We start from the raw sequence: 12635 nt of genomic DNA, 5'->3' as shown, positions 1-12635 counted from the left end.
TTGCCGAGGCGTGGAATATAATATGAATAGAATGTTATCGTTACATTCTATCACTATGGAAAAGCATTCATACAATGCGTAATTACATAATAAACAATGAATATAAATTATTAAAGCATACACCCATATCAATATAAATTGAATATGTTTTTTGTCCTGACTCTTCTGGTCTTTTTTTCTCCACGAGTTATAATCCAGGAAAACTGTAAATACTGCAAAAAAAAACGTTGGGTAGGAACCTTTCATCTCTTCGGGCTGAGTGTTTCACCGGAAGATATTTTCGGAGGACCCTGAAAGCCGCCACTTCCTTCCCACGTGAACCGCTCCATGTGAGCACTGCTTTTACATCAAATAACTGTTTGTATCCAATGATTCTCGTTAACAAAACCATGGATATTAACGAAGATGACGAGCAATTAGGTGAGACGTCTGAGGAGGATGACAGCGAATTATCTGACGGAGAGGTAACTGGATATTCTATAGCGTGGTGCTTGGTAGCTAGCTAACATTAGCGAAGTTAAATAGTAGTTAACGTTAGTTAGCGATGTCTTTGCTAACTTTAGCTAGGTTATAAAAAGCTTTAATTTGCTGTGTTTCTTTTTCATTAGCTTCAAGATGCATTTGCAAAGGGTTTGTTAAAGCCTGGATTGAACTTTACAACACAAGAACCGAAGAAGATTGTCAACAATGTGGTGAGTGTTGACATGCGCAATCAACCATTGTTTCCAAAGATCTACGTCCTATGTAGGCTATAATCGTTAAACCTGGTTAAACTGTTTAGGATTTTTTTTAAATCTCTAAATGGTTAAACTAGTGAGATATATGATTATTGGAAGAGTCTGAGTTTGCTTCATTTTTTCTATCATCCTAAATTAAATTATTGAATTGTTTTACTATCTCATTTATATTACGTTACTCCATGATGTGGACAGTGTGTTACTACATTACACACGCTGATGGGGGGGGAATTACATACTGTTATTATAGAGGTTATAGAGGTAACATTACACAATATCAATTGCTTAAAACGGATCAATGTCTTTGATTTGTGTCATACACGCTTGGGGTTGCAGGACTTAGAATGCAGCTATCATTTTCTTTCTCAAATGGCGCGAATAATTCGGGTAGGTCTCTCCATAAAAGTCGCTGGCCACACACCAATACACAAATTTGACTGTCAAATGTATCACTTTGATAACAGCCAACCGTTGTCACTGTTTGTATTCAATTTTTTTAATTTCACCTTTATTTAACCAGGTAGGCCAGTTGAGAACAAGTTCTCATTTACAATTGCGTAAATGACATCGCCGAAGTCAAGGATCGGTAGGATAGGCAGTTTACGAGGGTATGTTTGGCAGCATGGGCGAAGGAGGCTTTGTTGCAAAATAGGAAGCCGATTCTAGGTGTCATTTTGGATTGGAGATGCTGAATGTGAGTCTGGAAGGAGAGTTTACAGTCTAGCCAGACACCTAGGTATTTATAGCTGTCCACATATTTTAAGTCAGAACCGTCCAGAGTGGTGATGCTAGGCGGGCGGGTGCGGGCAGCGATCGGTTGAAGAACATGCATTTCGTGTTACTAGCATTTAAGAGCAGTTGGAGGCCACGGAAGGAGTGTTGTATGGCATTGAAGCTCGTTTCGTGGTTTGTTAAGTGTCCAAAGAAGGGCCAGATGTATACAGAATGGTGTCGTCTGCGTAGAAGTGGATCAAAGAATTACCCGCAGCAAGAGCGACGTCATTGATATATACAGAGAAGAGAGTCGGCCCGAGAATTGAACCCTGTGGCAACCCCATAGAGACTATGGAGGGTCGTGGTTAGTTTTGGGGCTCCCAAGTGGTGCAGCGTTATAAGGCACTGCATCTCAGTGCTAGAGGTGTCACTACAGACCCTGGTTCGATTCCAGGCGGTATCACAACCGGCTGTGATTGGGAGTCCCATAGGGTGGGACACTATTCAGATCAGCGTCATTAGGGTTTTGCCGGGGTAGGCCGTGATTGTAAATAAGAATGTGTTGTTAAATGACTTGCCTAGTTAAATAAAGGTTAAAAAAAAAAAAATTGAAGTTAATGAACAGAAAATTTGTTCAACAACCTTTTGTCGCACATCATTACTGTATTCTCTGTTCTTTCCCATAGTGATGGATGACTATGGAAACTTGGCCTGTGTGTCACCTCACATTTACTCCCCAGTGAAACAGGAAGTCGTGGCTTATCACTTAAAGTGTTCCTAATAACTCAATTAGATTTTACCCATAACATTTTTTTGGGGTGCCAATAATTGTGGCACATGTTTCAGAGAAAAAATATTTATTACATTTTTGCATTTATTTTTTTCAATCATTTGAAGTACATTTTTGTGAATATTTTGAATGAAAGACCAAGCGAATGAACAGCAAATAAAAAAAATTCACAGCCTGTTTTGCTCATATTTACCAAGTGTGCCAATATTAGTGGAGGGCACTGTGCCAGTATTGATGCACAGACCAGTTTAGGTTTCTCAAACAGGAAGTACCCGCGCTAAAGTCTATTCAATGCTGGTCTGACCAATCGGAATCCATGCTTCAAGTCCTCGGATACAGTGCCTTGCAAAAGTATTCATCCCCCTTGGCATTTTTTACTATTTTGTTGCATTACAACCTGTAATTTAAATGGATTTTTATTTGGATTTCATGTAATGGACATACACAAAATAGTCCAAATTGGTGAGGTGAAATTAAAAACATTACTCCTTAAAAAAATAACGGAAAAGTGGTTTGTGCATACAGTGCGGAGAATAAGTATTTGATACACTGCAGGTTTTCCTACTTACAAAGCATGTAGAGGTCTGTAATTTTTATCATTGGTACACTTCAACTGTGAGAGACGGAATCTAAAACAAAAATCCAGGAGGCCCAAACTGCTGCATATACCCTGACTGCTTACACGGAGCGCAAGAGAAAGGACACAATTTCCCTAATTAAAATAACTTCATGTTAGCAGGCAATATTAACTAATTATGCAGGTTTAAAAATATACACTTGTGTATTGATTTTATATATATATATATATATATATATACCTGTTCTGAAAGGCCCCAGAGTCTGCAACACCACTAAGCAAGGGGCGGCACCATGAAGACCTAGGAGCTTTCCAAACAGGTCAGGGACAAAGTTGTGGAGAAGTACAGATCAGGGTTGGGTTATTAAAAAATATCAGAAACTTTTAACATCCCACGGAGCACCATTAAATCCATTCTTTAAAAAATGGAAGAATATGGCATCACAACAAACCTGCAAAGAGAGGGCTGCCCACCAAAACTCACGGACCAGGCAAGGAGGGCATTAATCAGAGAGGCAACAAAGAGACCAAAGATAACCCTGAAGGAGCTGCAAAGCTCCACAGCAGAGATTGGAGTATCTGTCCATAGGACCACTTTAAGCCGTACACTCCACAGAGCTGGGCTTTGCGGAAGAGTGTCCAGAACAAAAGCCATTGCCTAAAGAAATAAATAAGCAAACACGTTTGGTGTTGGAGCTTTTTGGCCATCAAGGAAAACGCTATGTCTGGCGCAAACCCAACACCTGCACATTTGTGGCCTGCTGGAGGTCATTTTGCAGGGCTCTGGCAGTGCTCCTCCTTGCACAAAGGCGGAGGTAGCGGTCCTGCTGCTGGGTTGTTGCCCTCCTACGGCCTCCTCCACGTCTCCTGATGTACTGGCCTGTCTCCTGGTAGCGCCTCCATGCTCTGGACACTACGCTGACAGACACAGCAAACCTTCTTGCCACAGCTCGCATTGATGTGCCATCCTGGATGAGCTGCACTACCTGAGCCACTTGTGTGGGTTGTAGACTCCGTCTCATGCTACCACTAGAGTGAAAGCACCGCCAGCATTCAAAAGTGACCAAAACATCAGCCAGGAAGCATAGGAACTGAGAAGTGGTCTGTGGTCACCACCTGCAGAACCACTCCTTTATTGGGGGTGTCTTGCTAATTGCCTATAATTTCCACCTTTTGTCTATTCCATTTGCACAACATCATGTGACATTTATTGTCAATCAGTGTTGCTTCCTAAGTGGACAGTTTGATTTCACAGAAGTGTGATTGACTTGGAGTTACATTGTGTTGTTTAAGTGTTCCCTTTATTTTTTTGAGCAGTGTATATACTGTTTTCTACTGTATTTTAGATGATGCCACTCTGACATTGCTCGTGCTAATATTTATATTTCTTAATTCCATTCTTTTAGATTTGTGATTTGTTAGATACTACCAAGTGTTGGAGCTCTCAATGGTGCAGCTCTAGAACATTTTGAGGATCTGAGGACCCATGCCACAGCTTTGGTTAGCTTATATTCGTAACGTGGCTCGAGCACTTTCACGGGGTGCTGACCCTTCCTATTCTCAGCCACCGAGAATGGGCGCATATCCACGGCTATAAACCAAAGACTGTAAACACTGCCTACCTATCGCTCTTGTTATTTTCTTGACCAAGTCAGAATCGGCGGCTTGAATGCAGAGGGGAGACCGGCGGTGTTGTGGTGTTCCTTTGCTTTTCCATCTTGCTCTGGTATACTGGAGGGATGTTGGCGTAGATGTGTCAACATATTTGAGTTGTTGCCAGCTCTCGTTGAGTTTAGCGACTATACTGTTAACGTTTTATCCACAACGCTCTGTCCTTCGCTGTTGTAATCTACTGGGAAGCCAAAATGTTCCCAAACTGGAGATTTAAGCGATGATGGAGCATCCTCCAGTTCTCGTTCCTGGCCGCGCCTCACAAAAGGACAGTTTGAAATGCGACAATTAAGATTTGAATTTTGATTACAACTTGCGCATAGGCTCTAGTTTGAACAGAATAGCCTGATATGTTTTTCAGCTCAGATTTACTCCAGGCAGGCTTAAAACGCAGCGTAGGCATAGCAACAAAAAAATAGGCCTATTCGTTTGGATTTACAGTGCACGCCGACTGGTTCGGCACCACTACATGTACCGTTATTCCCCTAATCGGCTGGTATTTCCATCAATGAATAGGCCAAACATTTTGCAATGGGATTTCCCCCCCCCCCTTCTCCCCGACAATTGGCCGGCGACAGTTCTTATTTTATTTAGGGGCTTTTTTGTTGTTGTTGTCAAAAGCCGGCTATTACCGGCTAACAGAAACCCTAGTGATTAACAAAAAAGTGTTGCACTTACTGCGTTGGCGACCCATTAAAATCAAAATGCAACATTGTCTTTAAAATAATCTAAATAAGTAACATATTACGATTGTATGTGTAAGTTTTAGGACTATAAATAACTTACAACATTCGTTTCCAATGGTATTGTACTTAACAAGGTAAAACTGCTGAATGAGTCCAAAAACGTGCTCCGATAGATTTTTGTTGATATGCCAGAAGTCACCAAATTGGTGTTGCCTAGTATGTGAATCACCGTTAGCTTTTCTAATACTTATTTTCTTCATGGTTGTGTACAGGAGGGTTTGAAACAGTGCCTTGCCGACTTCCGTAAGAACACACTACCCTGGGTAGAGAGGCTGGACATGGTCAATCTCCCAGCTGATGACATCGTTGCCAAGTCCGAGGGCAGACTTGACAACAAGGCTAGCGGAGACCTCAACCCGGATGACGACTTCCAGCGAGAGATGTTCTTGTGAGTGTATTGCCCCGATACATGGGTGTTGAATACATGGGTGTGGGGCTCCCGAGTGACGCAGCATCACAGTGCTAGAGCCGTCACTACAGACCCTGGTTCGATCCCGGGCTGTATCACAACCAGCCGTGATCGGGAGTCCCATAGGGCGGTGCACAATTGGACCAGCGTCGTCCTGGTTAGGGTTTGGCCAGTGTAGGCAGTCATTGTAATTAAGAATTTGTTCTTGACTGACTTGCCAAGTTAAATAAATAAAAAAATCCATTCATATCATACTGAAGAGAGACTTTGGTGTAATATTATGCTCTTTAAGCTATGGCAGTTGTAACACATCCTCTCTTGCATTGATGTCCTCCAGCTACCGCCAAGCCCAAGCCGCTGTTCTGGAGGCGATGCCCCGGCTCCTGAAGCTTAAAATAGCCACCAAGAGGCCCGAGGACTACTTTGCAGAGATGGCCAAGTCGGACCAGCAAATGCAGAAGGTAGGATGCCCTGATGTAGCCTTAGACCAGAGATATCTTGCCATGTGTATGTGACTTAATTGCATCAGGTATGGGTAGATCTCTGACACCAAAACGGTTATAAAAAGAGTTGCTGTTTTACTATTCCGTAATTGCCTGTTTATGGCAGATTATATAATAATTGTTTTAATGCTTAAAAACAATATTTGACAAAGTATCCTGACACAAATCAATATCCTCTTTAAATCACATTGGCTATGCATGGAGGTTGGTTCAGGTTGTCTTGTTATCGCATAATCTCTAATCTGACAGTCTGTCTTGCGCTCTTGCTTGCCAACTAGCTACATTGTATCATGGTACTGGCCCACAAAGTTTCCTGCACCACTGACTGAACTGTATGCATACAGGTGAGACGTACCATACAAGTCCACCAAGAAGGAGTATTAAGATGAAGTAATTTTGATTTCCTCCTCTTCCACAAATCTAATGTCTGGTCGAATAGTTGGCCGTTTAAATTTTTTTTTTTTAATAAAGAAATGCAAATCAAGCTAGCTAACTAGCAACTTTAACGAGGATAAAGGCACAATAAATTGACGCTGAAACAGCGGATATTGACTAGCCAGATGGACAGAGGGAGACGTGCTTTATGCAAGGCGCCAACGTACCCTTGGTGGGCTATCATTCTTGCATTAGTATTGCAGTCACTTCCATCGTGGTGTCAATAAATCGCCCGTGGGCACTCCTAATCAAACTTTACCTTACACGCGGAGGCATTCAAATGGATTTCTGTTGGTATGGCCGGTAAATCTCACGTTTGTCCAGCAAATTCTGACATTTTACTGGCGCTGAAACACTGGTGTGGTCATGAATAATGCGACCCGTTGTCTTTTCCTATAGATCAGGAAGAAACTCATCATGAAGCAGACAATGATGGAGAAGTCCGAAAAGGCCAAGAAACTAAGAGAACAGAGGAAGTACGGCAAGAAGGTTAGTAATCCTCTCATCTTTTTCCTTGAAGGACAGCAGTGGTGGTCTCGCTGGCACTTAACTTTTTATTATGTCATCGTGGTACATGTGGTCATATGAAATCTGTCCTGTAGGTGCAAGTGGAGGTTATTCAGAAGAGGCAGAAGGAGAAGAAGGCCATGATGTCTGCCGTGAAGAAGTATCAGAAAGGTAGGTCCTCAGTTCTACGTGTTGTGCTTACGGCCCAACTTGTTCACACTTGTCGTTGGTAAGTTGCTCTGGTTGACAGCATCTGCTTAAACTGCCAAATGTGATTCATACCGTTTTAAACACCCTCCTCTTCTCGTAGGCATGACTGACAAACTGGACTTCCTGGAAGGAGATCAGAAGACGGCTAAAGGAGGCGCTCCAGCTAAAGGAGGAGCAGGGAAAACAGCAGGAGGCCAAACACCTGATAAAAAAGCCACGAACAAAAAAGGGTAAGACGCCACACACAGATGTGAATGTTGTGCACAATGCTTATTCTCCACTACCTACCTATACTCATTGTATTCAGTGCTTTTATAACATTTGTGTGTACTGTACCTCGACTCAAACCTCTTGACTTGACAGCCCCAATGCTAAGAGGAAGTATAAGGACCAGAGGTTTGGCTTTGGCGGAAAGAAGAGTGGAACCAAGTGGAACACCAAGGACAGTCACAATGATGTGTCAGGGTTTCGTGCCAAGGTGGCTCATGGGAAAGGAGGAAAGGGAGGGAAAGGAGGCAAAGCGGGACCTGGAGGAAAAGGAGGAAGGGGCCCTGCCAAAGGAGGGGCTGTAAGTGACTGACAGACATCATTGATCACATTTTAAATTAAAGTACAAATAATTGATTGTTCAATTACATTTTTTCCCCCAGTTATATTATTTGAAATCGTAGATCTTTTGTAATTTTTCTCCTTTTCTACTATGTTTTGTGATTCTTCAGAAACGACCGGGCAAGAATGCACGCAAGAAGATGAAGGGTCGTTCCTAAAGAGTTGAGTGCCGAAGGTCCTGCAGTCTGATTGGTCTCTCGGTCTGTGACATCAGCCAGGTTTGCACCCCGTCATCAGTCTTGGGTGACACACATTGCATCCCAGCGCATATATTGAAGAGAAGTGCTCTCTTTCTATACTTAATTCCACACGCCACCTGTTATTGAGCCCTTGGGGCAGTGGACTGATATGGAGGACTTTGTCACTATGACCCAAGATGTCCACTTGCATCCAGCCCTCAGAATGATCTTTCCTAGAATATCGCGGAGGAGGCTAGATGTGGACTTGGCTGCATGTGAGCTTTAGAATGTCACCTTTTGCATAACCTGACTGAGCGGTACCGTACTATACACGCCAAATTCAATAACTGCCCTGCTACACTCCCTCTGCAGAGGGGAGGTTTAAAACCCCAAACATGAATTTGGACATCAAAAGACAATTACATTTTGTTTCTTTTATTACTGTCTGTAAAAAAATCCATGTTTCTTTTAAAATAAATCTTTATACATTGTTGTAACGCGTGTAAGTTTGTGAAGCTATTTTCTGACGGTGGTTACAATGATCAAGCCACTTCAATAAATGTATGCTGTCATTTAGTTTTTGGTAATACTTATAGATTTTAGCAAAATCCACACCTTTTCAAGTCTGCGAATTGACACTGATTCACTACCCTCTAGTGACATGACATTTTGTAATATTGAACAGCTGTCATGTTTGGCCTTTAACATCTATCAATAGGCCTTTAACATCTATCAATAGTATTAATATGTGATGGACCAATGTGTTACTTTCTATAGATCTGGGTAAATGTTAAATCTAAACTATTTTTATTTGGTGCAAGAATTACCCCTGGTTTAGCCTGAGGAGTATACCCCCTCAGTCACTGGCTTCATTAATAAGTGCATCGACGACGTCGTCCCCACAGTGACCGTACGTACATATCCTGACCAGAAGCCATGGATTACAAGCAACATCCGCACCGAGCTAAAGGCTAGAGCTGCCGCTTTCAAGGAGGGGGACACTAATCTGGACGCTTATAAGAAATCCCGCTGTGCCCTGAGACGAACCATCAAACAGGCAAAGCATCAATACAGGACTAAGATTGAATCCTACTACACTGGGTCAGATGCTTGTCGGATGTGGTAGGGCTAGAAAACGAATATGGACTATAAAGGGAAACCCAGCCACGAGCTGCCCAGCGAGCCTTCCAGATGAGCTAAATGCCTTTTTATGCTCGCTTCAAGGCAAGCAACACTGAAGCATGCATGAGATCACCAGCTGTTCCGGATGATTGTGATCACACTCCGTAGCCGATGTGAGGAAGACCTTCAACCTCTGGGATCGGTGTGTGTGTCGTCATTTTTTAGGTGAAAATTGTAAAAAGGGTCCGATCCTTATAAACAGGTCAGCATTCACGGAGCCAGACGGATTACCAGGACATGTACTCGAAGGATGCGCGGACCAACTGGCAAGTGTCTTCTCTGCCATTTTCAACCTCCCCTGACTGGGTCTGTAATACCTACATGTTTCAAACAGACCACCATAGTCCCTGTGCCCCAGAAAGCGAACGTAACCTGCCTAGATGATTACCGCCCCTTAGCACTCACGTAGGTAGCCATGAAGTGCCTTGAAAGGCTGGTCATGGCTCACATCAACACCATCATGCCGGAAACCTAGACCCAATTCGCATACTGCCCCGACAGATCCACAGATGGTGCAATCTCAATCGCACTCCGCACTGCCCTTTCCCACCTGGACAAAAGGAACACCTATGTGAGAATGCTGTTCATTGACTACAGCTCAGTGTTCAACACCATAGTACCCACAAAGCTCATCACTAAACTAAGGACCCTGGGACTAAACAACTCCCTCTGCAACTGGATCCTGGACTTCCTGACGGATCGCCCCCACGCTGATCCTGAACACTGGGGCCCCTCCTGTACTCCCTGTTCACCCACGACTGTGTGGCCAAGCACGACTCCAACACCATCATTAAGTTTGCTGACGACACAGCAGTGGTAGGCCTGATCACCGACAGGTCAGAGATCTGGCAGCGTGGTGCCAGGACAACAGTCCCTCCCTCAAAGTGAGCAAGACAAAGGAGATGATCGTGGACAATAGGAAAAGGAGGTCCGAACAGGGCCTCATTAACGTCGACAGGGCTGAAGTGGAGCAGATTGAGAGTTTCAAGTTCCTTGGTGTCCATATCACAAACAAACTATCATGGTCCAAACACACCAAGACAGTTGTGAAGAGGGCACGGCAACAACTTTTCCCCCTCAGGAGACTGAAAAGATTTGGCATGGGTCCCCAGATCCTCAAGAAGTTCTACGGCTACTGGGCCCAAGCTTCGTGACATCCAGGACCTATAAACTAGGCGGTGTCAGAGGAAAGCCCCAAAAATTGTCAGACTCCAGTCACCAAAGTCATAGACTGTTCTCTCTGCTACTGCACGGCAAGCGGTAACAGAGCGCCAAGTCTAGGACCAAAAGGTTCCTTAACAGCTTCTACCCCCAAGCTGAACAATTAATCAAATACCACACAGACTATTTATATTGACCCCCCCTTTGTTTTTACACTGTTGCTACTCGCTGTCTATCTATGCATACCCCCTGTATATAGCCTTGCTATTATGTAATAAATAAATAAAAATGTTTACTTTAGTAAATACACTGCTCAAAAAAATAAAGGGAACACTTAAACAACACAATGTAACTCCAAGTCAATCACACTTCTGTGAAATCAAACTGTCCACTTAGGAAGCAACACTGATTGACAATAAATTGCACATGCTGTTGTGCAAATGGAATAGACAAAAGGTGGAAATTATAGGCAATTAGCAAGACACCCCCAATAAAGGAGTGATTCTGCAGGTGGTGACCACAGACCACTTCTCAGTTCCTATGCTTCCTGGCTGATGTTTTGGTCACTTTTGAATGCTGGCGGTGCTTTCACTCTAGTGGTAGCATGAGACGGAGTCTACAACCCACACAAGTGGCTCAGGTAGTGCAGCTCATCCAGGATGGCACATCAATGCGAGCTGTGGCAAGAAGGTTTGCTGTGTTTGTCAGCGTAGTGTCCAGAGCATGGAGGCGCTACCAGGAGACAGGCCAGTACATCAGGAGACGTGGAGGAGGCCGTAGGAGGGCAACAACCCAGCAGCAGGACTGCTACCTCTGCCTTTGTGCAAGGAGTAGCACTGCCAGAGCCCTGCAAAATGACCTCCAGCAGGCCACAAATGTGCATGTGTCTGCTCAAACGGTCAGAAACAGACTCCATGAGGGTGGTATGAGGGCCCGACGTCCACAGGTGGGGGTTGTGCTTACAGCCCAACACCGTGCAGGACGTTTGGAATTTGCCTGAGAACACCAATATTGGCAAATTCGCCACTGTGCTCTTCACAGATGAAAGCAGGTTCACACTGAGCACATGAGCACATGTGACAGACGTGACAGAGTCTGGAGACGCCGTGGAGAATGTTCTGCTGCCTGCAACATCCTCCAGCATGACCGGTTTGGCGGTGGGTCAGTCATGGTGTGGGGTGGCATTTCTTTGTGGGGCCGCACAGCCCTCCATGTGCTCGCCAGAGGTAGCCTGACTGCCATTAGGTACCGAGATGAGATCCTCAGAGCCCTTGTGAGACCATATGCTGACACATGCACATTTGTGGCCTGCTGGAGGTCATTTTGCAGGGCTCTGGCAGTGCTGCTCCTTGCACAAAGGCGGAGGTAGCGGTCCTGCTGCTGGGTTGTTGCCCTCCTACGGCCTCCTCCACGTCTCCTGATGTACTGGCCTGTCTCCTGGTAGCGCCTCCATGCTCTGGACACTACGCTGACAGACACAGCAAACCTTCTTGCCACAGCTCGCATTGATGTGCCATCCTGGATGAGCTGCACTACCTGAGCCACTTGTGTGGGTTGTAGACTCCGTCTCATGCTACCACTAGAGTGAAAGCACCGCCAGCATTCAAAAGTGACCAAAACATCAGCCAGGAAGCATAGGAACTGAGAAGTGGTCTGTGGTCACCACCTGCAGAATCACTCCTTTATTGGGGGTGTCTTGCTAATTGCCTATAATTTCCACCTTTTGTCTATTCCATTTGCACAACAGCATGTGCAATTTATTGTCAATCAGTGTTGCTTCCTAAGTGGACAGTTTGATTTCACAGAAGTGTGATTGACTTGGAGTTACATTGTGTTGTTTAAGTGTTCCCTTTATTTTTTTGAGCAGTGTAGTTTCTTGACGCTTTCTTGAACTGCATTGTTGGTTAAGGGCTTGTAAGTAAGCATTTCATGGTAAGGTGCTACACCTGTTGTATTCGGTGCATGTGACAAATAAAGTTTGATTTGAGTGCCAGTCTGGTATTATACAAACTCCTTGTCACTCATTGTCATGCGGTATCATGGTTGGCTTGACAATGACCACAATGGAGATGGCAAGGGCACAAACAGTCCTGGGACCAGGCTATACCTGCTCCTGTTTCTTTTTGATAAATGATTTGTACTAGTTCAATATGTATTTCCTGTATGACGTTATGGTGTTTGACATTATACAGTAGGTCTGTCTGC

At 44.2% G+C, this 12635-nt stretch overlaps 1 protein-coding gene across 1 annotated transcript; it reads left to right on the top strand.

Moving 5' to 3' along the window:
• Positions 1–290: 290 nt before the first annotated feature.
• On the top strand, positions 291–8588 carry ebna1bp2 (EBNA1 binding protein 2). Its single transcript, XM_038998793.1, has 9 exons — positions 291–464; positions 609–692; positions 5448–5623; positions 5982–6105; positions 6982–7071; positions 7185–7260; positions 7400–7529; positions 7663–7867; positions 8019–8588. The coding sequence occupies exons 1-9, from the start codon at positions 369–371 to the stop codon at positions 8064–8066; spliced, it is 1029 nt and encodes a 342-aa protein (XP_038854721.1). The 5' UTR covers positions 291–368; the 3' UTR covers positions 8067–8588.
• The last annotated feature ends 4047 nt before the right edge of the window (positions 8589–12635 follow it).

Source organism: Salvelinus namaycush, chromosome 8, assembly GCF_016432855.1.
Source record: "Salvelinus namaycush isolate Seneca chromosome 8, SaNama_1.0, whole genome shotgun sequence".
Lineage (NCBI taxonomy): Eukaryota > Metazoa > Chordata > Actinopteri > Salmoniformes > Salmonidae > Salvelinus > Salvelinus namaycush.
The sequence above is the reverse complement of the archived record's forward strand: the minus strand, read 5'-3'. Positions and strand labels throughout refer to the sequence as shown.

What these genes read in the sequence shown, in the direction of transcription:
- ebna1bp2 (XM_038998793.1), top strand. Translation starts at nt 369, where the DNA reads ATGATTCTCGTTAACAAAACCATGGATATTAACGAAGATGACGAGCAA. An exon ending in GCGAATTATCTGACGGAGAG is followed by an intron (nt 465 to 608) that starts GTAACTGGATAT and finishes CTTTTTCATTAG; the next exon opens with CTTCAAGATGCATTTGCAAA. An exon ending in GCCCTGCCAAAGGAGGGGCT is followed by an intron (nt 7,868 to 8,018) that starts GTAAGTGACTGA and finishes GTGATTCTTCAG; the next exon opens with AAACGACCGGGCAAGAATGC.